The sequence below is a fragment of the Cyprinodon variegatus genome, unplaced genomic scaffold (genome assembly GCF_000732505.1).
Source record: "Cyprinodon variegatus isolate N-32 unplaced genomic scaffold, C_variegatus-1.0 Scaffold391, whole genome shotgun sequence".
Lineage (NCBI taxonomy): Eukaryota > Metazoa > Chordata > Actinopteri > Cyprinodontiformes > Cyprinodontidae > Cyprinodon > Cyprinodon variegatus.
The window spans coordinates 165,524-181,682 of record NW_015150844.1 but is presented as its reverse complement, the minus strand read 5'-3'; the positions used below and the strand labels follow the sequence as shown (position 1 = coordinate 181,682).

At 40.0% G+C, this 16,159-nt stretch overlaps 1 protein-coding gene across 1 annotated transcript in view; it reads right to left on the bottom strand.

Moving 5' to 3' along the window:
• Positions 1-9,683: 9,683 nt before the first annotated feature.
• The window catches only part of tmeff2 (transmembrane protein with EGF-like and two follistatin-like domains 2), a 166,197-nt gene continuing 159,721 nt past the window's right edge, over positions 9,684-16,159 (bottom strand). The window contains exons 8-9 of the mRNA XM_015387320.1: positions 15,074-15,232; positions 9,684-10,303 (exon numbers count right to left, since the gene is read on the bottom strand). Of these exons, the coding sequence (XP_015242806.1) occupies positions 10,207-10,303; positions 15,074-15,232 (256 nt within the window). The 3' untranslated portion in view covers positions 9,684-10,206. The remainder of the gene's footprint in view (positions 10,304-15,073; positions 15,233-16,159) is intronic.

The window sequence follows — 16,159 nt, the reverse complement described above, 5'->3', positions numbered from 1 at the left end:
TGTGATGCGAAAGCGTCCATGTCTCTTTACGAACGCACCGCTTTCGGATATGGCAGGCCAGGTTATCATGTAAGACAAAAAAATTTATATCGAATTACGAGATAGCCACCTAGTGTTGCAACTGAGCTGTCCAAAACGTTGCTTGCAGAATTATGGGTGACTGCAGTGGTGCTGGCTGTTATTGCCAAAACTGTTTCAAAATGCAAAAATAACTCAGCAGTATGAGATGCGCGGAGAACAAGAACTTTGTGAACCTGGAGGCTGCTTCAAAAATATGCGGTGAATGCGGCATATTGAAGCTCCGCTGAGTTAGCGACACCTATCTCACGGTCGATCCGATTCAGGAGCTCAGGCTTCGGCCAGCCGCTCCCTGTTCTTCCCCTCCCCTCACCGGCGGTGGTTCTTTTAGGGACCGTTAACAAATTTTCGAACCAAACACTTCTGAAAAATAAAATCAATTCCTTGCCTTGTGGCCAAGTGATACATAAAAAACTCCTGCTATCAGATTGTATAAATGAGGCACATCCTTTTAAATTTATTTTAAGTCTTTCTTATGGTTCTTTTTTTTTGTTGGCAAAATAAAGTATTTTTCTTCAATAGCTTTTATGTTAATTGAACCACTGACTCAAAATCTGTATTGTTCTACTAGATGGAAATATAAAGAAGAAAATAAAGCTAATTTTATTTATGCCTAGCAGTATTGTAAGACCTCATTCATCCAGTAATGTGGACTTACTTGCTTGTCAAATTAGTTTTCTTGCTTTTTAACCTTAACAACCAAATTGTTGTGCTCAGCTTTGATGACACACACAAAAAAAGGAAATCCACAAAGGTCACAGATGCACCATGGAATAAGTAACTGACGCAGGAAAATAAATTTTTTTCCCAAATATTGGAACAAAATATTGGTTATTTATTCTCCAGGTGCAAAGTTTTATATTGTTAAAACACTTTAGAGTACATTATTTTATTGTTTATCTTTTAACTCTTCACTGTTATGCTATTCTTAGACATTTTTCCAAAAGTTCCACATTTGTGTGACAATTTTTTTTCTATAATCTTTTTGCTGCTGTAAACACCAGAATTTCCCCATTGGGGGACAAAAAGGGAGTGTGCCTCATCTGTCCTACCTGGTGGAACAAATTGACATAGTTTTTGAGTCACTGGTTCACATAATAAGCTATTGAAGAAGAATAGCCTACTATATTTTGCAAAAATAAAAATAAAATAACATATGAAAGACTTAAATGAAATTAAAAGGAAAAAGCCTAATTTATGAAATACGTAGCAGAATTTACCACTGGTTATGTTTCTCTTGGCCACAAGACACGGAATTTATTTTATTACTGAAGTGTTTGGTTCGGGAATTTGTTGACGGTCCCTAAGTGAACCCCCACCCATGCTCAAATGTACTTTATGACTAATCATAATTAAATTGTTGATTTCAATAATGTTTTGGAGAATTCCTAAACTGGAAATCCGTATACAAATGACTGTTAAATCAGACATCATTTAGACTAATCAGAATTTAATTAGATATCTGAAATTAGTATTTTGTCTAGTCTTAATATAAAAACACATATCTTAATTAACTACTATTTCTAGTGAAAAACCGATTCAAGATATCTGGAATGTTAAGTGTGGTAAAGGTGATTTTATGATAAAAAGGCTTGCCATATTTTCATCACATTCATATTGTTGAGCAGCGGTAAATTGCAAAAGGCTGAACGCTTTGATTGTAAGCTGATTAGGGGAAAATAGCACCCTCTGGTGGTGGTTTATACCCGTTACTTTGACTGACAGTTTTATTCACCAAAAAATTTACCAGAAGCTCACATAAAAACAAAAATAACTGCCTGAAATTAGAGTAAGACCAAAAAAACAACAATAACAAACAAACAAACTAGAAGGCAAAAAAAACAAACTAAAGTTAGGCTATGTTTAGTAAAAGGTTTTTCCACTAAGTATATGTAACAATGTATCTATCTATTTTACTTTGCATTTATAACATTAAATATTTGAAAATATACAAGAACATCTGTCTGCAAAACAGTTAAAACTTCTGTTTTGTTGGGAACAATATGGAAAAAAATATTTAGAATATTGTAGAATATATGTAGAATTATACAAAATGCTTTTGTGGAAAATATAAGCTTGCCTGGGAGCAAATATTACTGTAACAGTCATGTTTACAGCAGCTGATGGATGAATGTGGGTGTAAATATTTTAGTGATATGGTCGATTTCAACTGTTCATATTTTAATGGATTTTACTCTAGATATAAATCATACACAAGCACAGATTTTTGTTTTATTACAAGTGATAGTGGAACATAAGAATGGAAAGATCACCAAATGTGGGCTGAAGGCAAAGCCAAGAATGAGGTGGAGCTTTGCCATTTAATAACCTATATTTTATTTGTTTTGCAAATGAAAAATTCCTCCATTTAAAATAGTTGTCTTTTTTTTAATCCAATGACACATAACAACAAACAGGGGTTTTCATTTCTAATGCTACATTCTCACCACAAACAGCAGAGGCATCAAAAATGCGCTTGCTGCTTCATTTTTGATGCTTGCACAAGTTTCTTTCTGACGCGCGGCTGAAGCATCTTTGCTGCTCCAGCTGGTGGGTTGAAAAGTGGGTCTGATGCGCGTTGGGTGGAGCTACCCTATGCTTTCTTTACCTGTAACAATGGCAAAAAAGTAAAAAAGTAGTTTTAACATGTTTTTAAGTGAGTAAGTCCACCTGAAAACTTCATCTCTGCAGTCAGTTTATCCAGATTATGATCCTGCCTTCAAATGTTATTTCGCTGTTGGATTCGCTCAGACCCCGTACACCAGCGGTGCTCTGTCACTAGGAACCCCATTCCACAGTAGCTTATGGCGCGGTCGCCTCTTTGGATTTTTCTGCTAATATTTGCGGGGACTGCAAGTAGATGTTTTCACGTAGGTAATCCAAACTGCAGGCACCAGAATCATAAAATGTAACATATTTTGCTGGTAGGTTTTCGACCTTCTAAGTTAATTTAGGCGTTAAACCGTTTCAGAGGAGTGATCATAGAGCTCTGTGTCATCAGCGATGTGTCTCTCTCCCTGCCAGCTCCCAGATCAGCTTCTCTGATTGGTTGATGGTGCGTGTCGAGCAGCAAAAGTTCAATTTTCCTGACTACAGCAGCTGCTGCTTCTGAATCATGTTGCTCAGAAGCTCAAGGCGCAGCAAAAGGTTCTGGGTGCATTCTTGGCTTGCCATACGTCGGCAGCGTTTGAGCATTTGCTCGAGATGGAAAAATTGAACTTTTGCTGCTCGACGCGCCGCATCAACCAATCAGAAAAGCTGATCTGGAAGCTGGCAGGTAGACAGACACATCGCTGATGACACAGAGCGCTGTGATCGCTCCTCTGAAACAGTTTATTAACACCTAAATTAACTTAAAATATAGAAACCTGCCGACAAAACATGTTTGCTTTTATTATCCTGGTGCCTGCAGTTTGGATTAAATACATGAAAACCGCGAGGAGGCGACCGGGCCAGAGGCTGCTGTTGAATGGGATTCCTACTGACAGCGCACTGCTGGTATGGGGGTCTGAGCGGCTCCGACAGAAATAATATTGGAAGGCGGGATGGGAATCTGAATGAACTGACAGCACTGATTAAGTTTTCAGGTGGATTTTCCCACTGAAAAACATAATAAAACTACTTTATTCTGACTGATCACAGCAAATATAGCTGCAGGGCAAAGAAAGGATAGGACAGTTCCGCCCAACGCGCGTTAGACACACTTTTCCACCGCGCAGCTACAGCAGCAAAGCTGCTTCAGCCGCGCGTCAGAACTAAACTGGTACAAGCAACAAAAAGGAAGCAGCAGATGCTCTTTTGCTGCTCCTGCTGCGTTCGGCGTGAACGCAGCTAAAAACGCCCTGTGGGACCTTTCGCTGCGTCTTAATGTGCGTCAACCATTGACTTTGTATGTAAACCAGCTGCTTTTGAAGCATGTGATGCACCTCAGATGCTCAGAAGCTCATGAGGCGCCGCTCCTGCTGCTTAGAACGCATTGCAAGACCTTTTGCTGCACATTGATGCGCGTCAACCGTTGACTTTGCATGTAAACCAGCTGCTTCTGCCGCCTCTGCTGCATGCGGTGGGGATGTAGCATAATGCAACCAAATGGGAAGCCGAAAGGTGTTCTGAACTGACACCAACATCAGGAGTATACATCTTGCCTGGGAAAACATCAGGTTTGCCACTGAGGAGTTGAAGATTTTCACTAGGAATGTCTGGGTTTACCCAAGTCCATTACCTTCACATTAGATAGAAGACAAAAAAAAAAGAAACATGAAAACAATGGATGGGTGGAAACCGTAAAACCACACAAAGTGATGATTTTGTCTCAGGCACTTGGAGCATACTGGAGTAGATGTATGGAAGGCTTGGTCCAGGTTATTAGACTTCCTGCAATGGATGCTTCTCTTATTCTCATAGAAAACATTGTTTTTCTGAAGTGGAAATTTTATTAACTTCAGATCTTTAGATTTTTTAAAGTAAATTCAGTTTGCAGTGTCTTCACGTAAGGAGGAAAAAAGAGATGATCGATAAACCTTTAATCTGTAACGACTTTCATTTTCCCTTCCAGAAACCACAACAACAGACATTTTTTATTGTTTTCGCCCATCTTCATCTCACCTCATTCTGACACAAACAATATTTCAGATGATAAAACACACAGAAAAAAAAAAGTTATTGACTTGGAGGAAGAAATGTCTGTTTATGAACACTTTTCTTCCCAGCACTGCTTTAAACTAAGCTGCTGGTAGATAAAACTTTGAAGGTTAATTTATTTAAGTTTTGGTATAAAATAGTCTGGTTGTTTTGGAGCGTTTTTTGTTTAGAAAAAAACAGACGTCCTTAAATGAAGGTAAACAAAATGCAATATTTTTCCATATTATATTTCCTTTCTCCAGATTTATACAAAAGCCATAAAAAGTAAATAAGACACTTCTTTTTGTGTTTTTTAGGTGCACTATACTGACAAAATGCTCCACCTTCCTCTTTCTAGGAACTAGATCATCTAATGATCTTTCAACATTACCTTCACCACTGATTACTTATAGTCTCTAAAGATTTTAACAATTATGCTGTGCTGCAATTACTCCAATACCCACATAAAAGGTTTAGTAACAATTTGCATACCTTTCACAAAATAGATAATACATATTGGACTACAAAGTATGATGCCTGGTTCTGCTGGAGGTTTCTTCCTGTTAACAGGGAGTTTTTCCTCTCCACTGTCGCTACAAGCATGCTTAGTGCGAGGGATTGCATTTGAGTCAATGAGTCGATGCAATCAACTGGTTTTCCTTAGATAGAAAAGTTTGAATCAATTTGACTGGATGATCTGGTTGAACTGTAAAGTGCCTTGAGATGACTTGTGTTGTGAATTGGCGCTATAGAAATAAACTGAATTGAATTGAATTAAATAATTTGATTACTAATGTCCATACAAACCATATAATACAATTAGTTGTTGTTTTGTAAGACAAATACATTTCAATCAGATCAAGATTTTTTGTGCATATTAGCATAGCTAATGACAATAGCTTAGTTGCTTAAAGCTACACTGTGCAACTTTTTGCCACTAGGGGAGCTAGACCTGTAATTTTCAAGTCTAGTTCACCTGGAAGCAGCTGGCAGCAAACTGCTGTTGAAGATTCTCAGTCGTCCAGGTTTGTTTCCAACTTTGAAGACGTTTCGCTTCCCATCCAGGAAGCTTTTCAATTCAAATGTCAGAAATAGAGTTGAGTTCGAGGCTTTATGGAGTGGACCAAAAACAAAGCCCTGTTTTGGTTAGAAAACATGCAAAACGAACCGGACGAAGGGGTTTGCCCCTTAGGAATGGGCAGTCGTTTGGGTTCTTTGTTAGCCTGCAATACCCGTTACCTGTCTATGTCTCTGATTGGGGGGTCGTTGGAGGAATCGTTGGCCTGGCTGAACAGGCCGGGTGTTCTGTTCCCGTGATGATAGCGAAATAAATCAACTTTGTCACTGCATTGTCGGTTTTTGAGAGCTGAAACCTGAGTCCACCCCCTCTGTTTAAGGTTGGTTTTTCTTTCTTAACATAGGCAAGGCAAGGCAAGGCAAGGTAGGGCAAATTTATTTGTATAGAACAATTCAGTACAAAGACAATGCAAAGTGCTTTACATGATTAGAATACAGGAAGATAAAACAGAATTAAAGCAAGTGGGGAAAAAAAATAAAATAAAAAAATGCAGAAACAAAAAAGAATATTAAAAACAGTTGGGCTAAAGAAAATATGTTTTAGTATAGATAGCTTTCTTCACACCCCTCTCAAACCACCTGTCTTCTTTGTCCTAAATGTGAACATTCTGGTCCTCCAAAGAATGTCCTTTGTCCATAAAGTGTTGATGTACCGCCAAGTCTTGTCCGGAGAGGTCGTTCTTCTGTGTTGGACCATGCATCTGTGGAGAGATTGTTTGGTTTCTCCGATATAAAGATCAGAGCATTCCTCGCTGCACTGAACTGCATACACCACTCCGATCATATTTGGTCTGGGGGTTTTGCCCTTTGGATGCAATAGTCTCTGTTTAAGGGTCTTGTTTGGTTTGAAATGTACTAGGATTGTGTGTTTGAAGAAAATCCTCTTTTTGGTGGAGTCAACACTAAAGTCAACACCATGGGCGTAGGTTTGCATAGGGACCATAGAGACATGTCCCTACCAATATTTTGGACCGACCTACTTGTCCCTACCAACAATTAGATGTCAATAACATGTTTACAATTTACAATACAGCTTTGTTGCAGCACTAGAGGAGTTCTGGATGGAGGACATTGACAGACGGAAGCATCTTTAAACTAAAATGCAAAATGTTTATATATATTTTTTTTAATTTTGGTATAATTCCTGCTGTAAGTGGGTCGCTCTGTGAGCTAAAGACATGTTTTAGAGTCTCTATACTCCAGGTAACAATTAATCGATTACTACATTTGTTGACATTTCAGTAATCGTTTAATCTAATGAATTGTTTCAGCCCAAGATAAAATACATGATATGGGTTAAATAGAGTAACTACAGCCTAGATGACTGGTAGAGTGAAATTAATATTCTAAATATTCAGTGTCAGTTCCAGTGCTCATGTAAATACAATACATTTATTTGGTGTCCCTTGAATCTATTATTTTGCTTTGTTTCATGATACAGAGAGAATATTTAAAAGATAAGAGTTGGTTTTACCTGTGTTTACCTCTGCACAATTGTATAGCTTTAAATGAAAAAAAAAAACAGGATAAATTCACATATAACAGACATATTTAGACTATATTTTGTTAAATAGGCACAGATTTTCTTTCTGTCTTAGTTGCTGGTAATTTCAAATGCAAACCTTTTCAAAGTGGAATTTAGTCATAATTCCACATTCATCAGAGCCAGTGATGCTTCAAACATTGATAAACAGCATCTAGTGTGTGTAGCGCTTATAAAATTTGTATAAATGTAGCAAGAAATGCTGCTTTTCTCTTTAAACAAAATACACCATGATTTTCACGTCAAGCATAAAAAAACGACAATGCATATTTTTGCATAGGACCAATGACATCAGACCGAGAGTGTCTCTGCCTAAGTTTAAATCAAACCTTGGTCAATGCTATTTCTGACATTTTGAATTGAAAAAGCTTCGTGGAAGGAGATGGCAACAAAGTACTGTACCAAAATTAAAGTCTCCCTCCTTGTTTTGGAACCGGATAGCAGGTCATTTTGGACCTGAGAAATCATGAAGTTAATTATAAAATCAAGGCTACATTTAGCCCTCTAGATTAAATCCTACATGGGATAACCTAAAATATGTCTGATCAGGTAAGAGTCATATCTGTGTGGTTGCTTAACAACTTTTAGCTTAGTTAGCTCTTTTGTTAAAGACTGCCGTAAAAAGCAGCAATGAATCCAAGAGCAGCCCGGACCTATGATACACACCAATTCATATATATTGACCTGTAAAATCATTGAATATATCTGAAATTAAGCTAGTACTTGCGTCAAAAGTGACAGTGTTGTTTTATAGAAAACAAGGATCATGTATTGGACAGACTGTAAGCAGAGATGAGGTGTGTAAACCAGGCAGTCTACAAACCTGACACAGCTTCCCCAGTTCTGTTAACAGGAAGTGGCGAAAATTCCAGGGAACTATTGAGGAAAAACTTGTTCAAGGAAGAATGAACTAAGTCAAAAAGTTTAAAGGCATTTCATTCAAAAAATAATATGTTTTACATTTCTGAAATACAGGTACATTATAATAACATACAAACCTTTTTTTTTCATTTAATCTGCTATTAATAATTTCAGCGATGAAGCGTAAGTGAAAACTCAATGTGGAAGACTTATCAGCTTCACCTGAACCACCTGCGATGTTCCCCGTTCAGCTCAAGCCCAAAGGGAGCCACACCTTCTCTGAAGTCAGCCATCTTTCAAGATACCCTTCATTTAGTTCCTGGCCCAGCTTCCCTCCTGCTTCCACCCCATCTCCTCCCTTCATTCTCAGTCCCACTCACCCTCTGCCTTATTCCACCACTAGTTTATGTCTTTATCTGCTTCTGTCTCCTTGAACCCCAGTCCGCTTTGGCAGATGGCCGCTTACATTGAGTCTGGTTCTGCTGCAAGTTTCTTCCTATTAAAGCTACAGTGTGTAATAATTACAGGGATATACAGTCAGAAATGTAATATATTATACATAACTATGTTATTTATCATCATCTACGAGCTCAGCCTCTTAACCTTAATATTTGCGTTGCCTTAGAATTCGTTATTTATAATTACATAGGAGCGGGTCTCGCAGCCATTGAGGCAGACATCTTTGCGCTACGGCAGCGCAGAGCCAACAAACTAGCGATGGCGAGATCGCCCATTACGCTCGAAAGTAACTACGGCAAGTTGAGAGAGATGAACTGAGACGGTACTGAACAACAGATGGCAGTATTAAAATTATCTATGTAAACAAACCTCATCACTTGAGAAGGTAGGTGATGCGGACGTCGTGGAAGACATTTTGTCCCGTAACGCTCGCCGTACTGTTGGGGGGGAGAAGCAGTGGGGGGGAGATGTTCATGTTGCTGCGGTCTGCAGTCTGGATGTTAGATGTCGCTGAAAATTACACACTGTAGCTTTAAACGGGAGTTTTCCTCTCCACTGTCGCTACATGCATGCTCAGTGCAAGGGATTGCAGAGAAGTTTTCACAATCAACTGGTTATCATTAGATAATATTTTGAAGAATAAGATTATTTTACCTGCATAAATAAATAGAATAATTTTCTATTTGCTGCTTTTCTCTGTGTCTCTCCAGGATGAAATCATATATGACATAGAATAATAAACATTGAGAAAAGGCGTCTTTTTATCACGTGTACATAAATGAGGAACCATGTCACTAGTAAGGAAATCACAGATCAAAGATAGAACAGACTGAGGCAGCATTTAACATTTCGTGATATAAATTATTTATTTACATTTACAGAAAAAACGAACCCCATCAAGACAATGTTGTAATAACTATTGGAAATAGAACTCAACATACAGTAGCTGACGTCATCGTCACAAAAAAACAGAGAGCTCTATAATAACTTTGTGCCCTCTGTCAAAGGTCTCCTATAACACAAGGTGCAAGGCATCACGTGTAGCCCCGAAACCCCTCCCTCCCCCCCTCCCAGACTGAACACAGACTGCGATTTTTAAAGCCCGGTACCCTGCGTTGCACTACCCCCGGTTTGCTTTTAACCCTCGTCTACAAAGAACAGACGCCGGCTAGTCGGCCTCTACCGAAGCGCACACATCTAATAAGACACTCACACACACTCACATTCAGTGTCCTTGACGCCTCCCCCTTCTCCTCCTCCCCAGTTTAGTTCTGTCAGAAAAAAACAGGATCCTCAGAAAAAGGACACATGTCGGCAACAGGAAGGTGGGCAGCGGCGGCGTCCGATGATGAGAACATCATCCCAACGTGCAAGTCTTGCCGCTTACCGCGGTGCCAACTCTTGTTTTGTGATGCCACCGTCCTCTCTGGTCGTTGGGACATGGGAGAGGGGGAGTCGAGTGAAGGGAGGCGGACGCTAACTGTCATGGTTGGCCTACGAAGGGAACATCTAACGCCACAGCGCTCCGTAGCGTGAGGGGGGGGGCGACTCTTCAGGTGAGTCTGGGCTCAGATAAGACGAGTGGAGGCGCGCATGGTGTTCTCAGAACTGAAGTGGACATTGTTCTGCTTCTGCCGGTTGATCCTATTGGTCCGTGGGCACTTCCTGCAGAAGAAGGAGCAAATGATGACACATCAAAATGCTAAAATAAAGCCATGTGATAGTCAGAGCAGACAGGAGAGTTATCTTCGATTGGTGCCAAATCTCTGAATAACAGTTTTACTTTAGTAAGATATGCTTGAGGCAGGAGACAGTCAGCTATGAAGATAACATACAACTCTGAGGCTGATTTAACAATCCGACTTTCCGAAAAAGTTAAAAATCAATCCACTGGACTTTGTTTCCAAGTTTGAAGACATTTCGCTTCCCATCCAGGAAGCTTTTTCAATGAAAAATGTCAGAAATAGTGTTGAGTTCTAGGCTTTATAGAGTGGACCAAAAACAAAGCCTTGTTTTGGCTTAGAAAACATGCAAATTGAACCGGACAAATGGGTCTGCTCCTTTGGAATGGGGGTCGTTTGAGTTCTTTGTAAGACTGTTATACCCAATGCCTGTCTATGTCTCTGAAAGGGGGTTGTTAAAGAGAATTGTTGGCCTGGTTGAAACAGGTTGAGGTGTTTTGGTCGCCTCTATGGGGATGGGGGTTGCAAGGATCAACATATTCTCATTATCAGTTCGTATGAAATTGAACGAAAAGTTATGCACACTATTTTGTACGTTTTGGACGTTTTTCCTCAAAAAAACAGACCAGTGCGCATGCGCAGGCAGACAGACAAAAAAGCAGATCCGTGGACGGACGTAAAAATGTGAAAAACAGTGCAATAATTACTTCTTCATGTCTCTAACTACGTTGCTTGCTGTTTTATACCTTAGAGTTAGGGTTAGGGTCAGGGTTAGGGTTAATTGTATGTTACATTCGAAGTTATTAAATGGTGCGTACGAAATTAGGGTGCATAACTTTTTATACGATTTCATACGAACTCATAATGAGAATACACTACAAGGATAGCGGGAAGGAATCAATTCAATGGCTGAATTGTAGGTTTTTGAAAGATGAAGCTTAAGGTTGGTTTCTCTTTCTTAACATAGATGGCTTCCTTCACACCCCTCTCAAACCACCTTTCTTCTTTGTCCAAAAATTTCAAAATTCTGGTCCTCAAAGGAATGTCCTTTGTTCATAGGGTGTAGATATACCGCCGAGTCATGTCCCATCTTGTATATGACTCATATAGTGAGTTACATAGTCTAGTTTTTGAGCAAAAAAGCCTTTTTTAAATCTCAAATTGAGTTAAAACTTGGGTCAAAAGTTAAAGTGTTGCTTTAAGAGAGAAGGATTTTTTAAAGCATTTTTTTTCCAAACAAGCCATGCTTGTTCAGACTTTTTTCCTTATTCTCTTGATGACCTTTTAAATTCAACATGCTCTCCGACACCTATAAACTGTGAGCTTTTGATTTTTTTTCAGTTTTTTCAGCTCCATGCTCTGACCTTGGCCTGGATTTGCTGAGATGTTTGTTTCCTTGGAAAATTGGCCCCATGTTAAACATCTTTCTAGTTGGGAATAATCCCTCTTTGAATGATGGACTTCAGACAGAAGGGAAATGACCTCATTACCCTTCCTGGATCGACAGGCAGCAATGGTATCTTCCCTAAGGTCAGTGCTGATGTTTTTCCTCCCTTGTGTTGTGTTAACAAACAAACCTGTGACTGTATAGAGGTCTTCATAGGGATAATGATCAGCTGATTAATGCATTTGACCCTTAGCGCCTAATGGTTGGACTTGCATGAGGAAGTTGGACAAACATGATGACGTTCCAAAGAATTTATATGCATAAAAATGAAGGCACAGAGAGCATCTGAAAGGCCTTCTGTTATTAATCAAATATCTAACGTACATTACTTTAACAAGAGAAGAAATGGGTCTGGAATAAAGTTTAGGCTGATTTGTCCTTTTCACGAGACGGTAGGAAGTTTACAATAATGTGGTAACAGTGTGGTATTTTGGAGGACAGCGTTTCCTCGAGCAGACCTTTCCCGCGATAAGAGAGAATGTCAGACACGAGAATCAAAGCACAGAAATGACCTTTTCTGCTGCCTCATGTTTGTCCTTTAAGTGAATGGGGAATAAACAGAAACCCTGTAAAAACTCAGACAGTGGAAGAAGATCTTGTCCTCAATGGGAGGAGCATCGCAGGAGTTGCCTGGTGCATCCAGATTCCAATTAGAGTGACACCAGCTGTAAAGGAAGCTTGTGTATGGCTGCTTTTAAGGGATGCCTTAAACAGCGTTGCAGGAAACATTAACTCACTGTTATAAATGATCCCAGTATGCTTTTATCCTTTTTCTTATGTTCTCACTGTGCTCCCCTATGACTACACTCTCATTTAGTCCCCTTAGAGCTCCACCCCCACCACCTCCTCCAGCTCATCCGTTTCGAGTAGCAGTCCCCTCTTAGCAAAAATCTTCCAATTAAAGCGCATACATCTATATATATAGACATATGTAGTGTATATAGTAGAAATATAGTATGTAGTATGAGTATTTTTTAGTTGTTATATAATGCCTTTTAAAGCACAGCTCACACAGTAAGATGAGTGTGCAGAGTGTTCTTCAGATTTGTACGTGCCGTTGTGGGAACTGACAGCCCGTTCTCCCTGAGGTGAGGAACTCTGTGACCTTTATTAATTTTCCTCCAGGCTCAGGAGCTTTTAATCTACACATATTCAGTTGAGGCAAAAGTCTGATTTGCTGCTCATTGCTTTATGCATTTGTAAGGAAGTGTTGCTAAGGAACTTGCCATGTCTAAATACCGAAAAAGAGGAGAAAACTGTGGTTATCTAAGCGGCTACCACAGGTCCATCAAAGCCGATCCAAATGCAAGGTAGTCCGGGTCACACCTACTTATAAAGGGGGGTATTCAGGCCTTTTAATGTTATTAGTTTTTTTCCTTATTCATTAATCTATCTCAGGTAAGTCATGAGTTGAAAACTCTTCCAGATGTGGCCTCCCTGAATCAGTACTGAGTGGATTAACTATTAGGTTGCACTCATACAGCTGATCTTAATGTTAAATACTGTTCTTTGCTCCAATCCGATTGCATCGTCCTTCCTACTTACATGTGTATGGCATCATGACTGGACCAAAAACTATTTGCTTGTTCAATAAGGTCTACCAAGGGGCCCTCAGGGTCTGACACAAAATAACTCACCAGGGAGCTATGGTTAAATTTTTATTCTATCTGTTTCTGCTATCTTCAGTGTTTCCAACTCCTCAGTAAGGAAAGTAGCTATTGGCTGTGCTAAAAGTCGCTAGAAGTCGCTAAATGACGTCATCGCCTAATTTGCATAATCTACCACAGGAAGTGATGTGCATGTTATTGATGCTGTGGGAGAAATAATGTCGTTACAGAAAGACAAAAAGTGAGGAAAAACACTATAATAGTGTTTTTACTCACTTTACTGAACAATATATAGAGCTATTTTTTTCTGTCCATTAATGTTTATTTATTTATTTTTTATTTTATTTTTTTATTTATATATTTTAATTATTGTGATCAATTTGCGCCGTCAATCCCGGCGCATGCGCGCTTCATTTGCAGTCTGGATGCTGAGGGTAAACATCCTGCGGCTCTGACTGCAGCGCTGAGAGGGACTCCTGCGGGAGCGGGAGAACGGGGTTGGGACGGGGGAGGCGCCTCACGGCAGCAGCTGCCGCTGGAGGACAAGAGTAGGAACGATACATGCTTTCACTTAAGAAGCCAAAAGCCGCCAGTGACACCGTAAAAAGTCGCCAGATTTGTCGCTAGTCTGAAAAGTCGCTAAATATAGCGACAAAGTCGCTGAGTTGGCAACACTGCCTATCTTTTAATATTTTATAGAGCATTTTAGCTTTTATATAATGACAAATTAAAAATATGTTTATTATGCATGAAGTTTAGGTGAAGGCTGACCCATCCAGTCCATAGATCAGTACTGGTAGCCTTTCCTACGATTCAGTGCCCATGATGTAGCTCTAAGCCTTAAAAAGTTGGTGACCCCTGATCTAAAGAAATTAATCGCACAAATGATAAGATTTGCAAAAATTGAGTTAAGCTCTTCCTGCTATCATCGCAACAAAACCACTCTACAGTGTAACAGAAGACCCCACCTATTCAGCATATATGGGGCATTGCAGGCTAACAAAATAAGCAAAGAACCCTCATTCCAAAGCGGTGGACCCGTTCGTCCGTTTCAATTTGCATTTTGTCTAAGCAAAAGCAAGGCTTTGTTGGGCTACTGTATAAAGAAAGTCAATGCTATTTCTAAATTGAAAAAGCTTCCTGTTGCCAAACTTGGAAACAAGATCAGATTGTTTTTTTTAACTCTTTTGGAATGACTATGACCTGGATGACTGAGAATCTTCACCAGCATTTGCGCTTTCAACAAGTTTTAGGTATAAAAAAGTGCTTGGGTTTTTGTAAGTATTTACATTATTATGTCCTCCACACAAAAATTTGTGTGGTTTGGTCATTGGAATATGATCTCCACATAAAGGCACACAAGCAAAAAAATGGCTGAATTGCACACGCAAATTGTGTTGCACCCTTTATGAAGATCTGCTCTGCTGCACGTATGTCTCCATGTGTCTTTCTACATGTCTGTAAATCAGTTAGCGTGTTTTTACCATCAAAGTGAGGACTGTTATACTTTTTTTTAGGTGAGGTTGAGGAGTAAATTCAGTTGAGTTTAAGTTTGTGGTTAGGTGTGGAATAGTTTACAGCATAGAAAGAGTTAAAAATGCCCAAAAATCACTGAAGGGTTGTAATAGTCGATGCATGGTCCAATTTACATACAGCAAAGCGAGAATGTGTGTGTGTGTTTTTTTAGGTGACGACTCACCTGGTAATGCAGAGCACAACCACACAGATGATGACCACCTGCAGGGCTCCAATGATAGAGGCAATCAGGACGTAGTGCAGTTTTCCAGAGCCTGGCACCACATACAGCACGTTGTATTCCTTGATGTCACATTTGGGGCCCATGAAGCCTGAGTGACAGCTGAGATCACATCCCCACACACACAGGCAAAAAAACACAAGCACACAAAGCGGAGGGAAAGAGGCAGAGAAGAAAAAGTCACTGAGCGACAGGTTAATAATTTTCTAATTGAAACATTGGGACATTTTCCAGAATAGAATGCGCTGCGTCTTATTTTTTGTTGTTGCTGTGACTGATGGAAGTGACTGATGGGGACTCAACTGGGAAATAAGGGAAGGGGGTAGAAATGCATGATCCTCTCTTTGTTCTGGGCTCCTCATCCTAATAAAGGAGCTGTAGTCCCACTTAACAGATAACAGTGACACTGATTTTTTTTTTTTTTTTGGCGACAGTAAAACCTGCTGTTCTGCACTCCGCTCGCCCTATATGCATCGGTTCTGATGGAAAATGTCCAGAGTAAGACTACCCGCCTTTTAAGACACTTTAAAGTTCAGTTGATTTGACTTAAAAAAAAAAAAATGCATAGACCAGTAGCGGGCTGTTCAGTGACGCACTGCTGCTTTGCAGCAAGAAGGTTTTGGGTTCGATTCCTGGACCGGGGTCTTTCTGCGTGGAGTTTGCATGTTATCCCTGAGCATGCGTGGGTTCTCTCCGGGTACTCCGGCTTCCTCCCACAGTCCAAAAACATGACTGTTAGGTTAATTGACTTGTCTAAATTCTCCTTAGATGTGAGTGTGTGCATGAATGATTGTTTGTCCTGTTTGTCTCTGAGTTGCCCTGCGATGGACTGGCGACCTGTCCAGGGTTGTCCTTGCCCATTGACTGCTGGAGATAGGCGCAAGCACCCCTCGCGACCCCCCTCGGGACAAGCGTGTCAGATAATGGATGATTGATGGATGGATGGACCAGTAGCAGTGGCGGCCGGCCCATAGGGGGCGCTGGGGCACCGCCCTCCCTGATAAGAAGAGAGAAACGTAAAATATATTT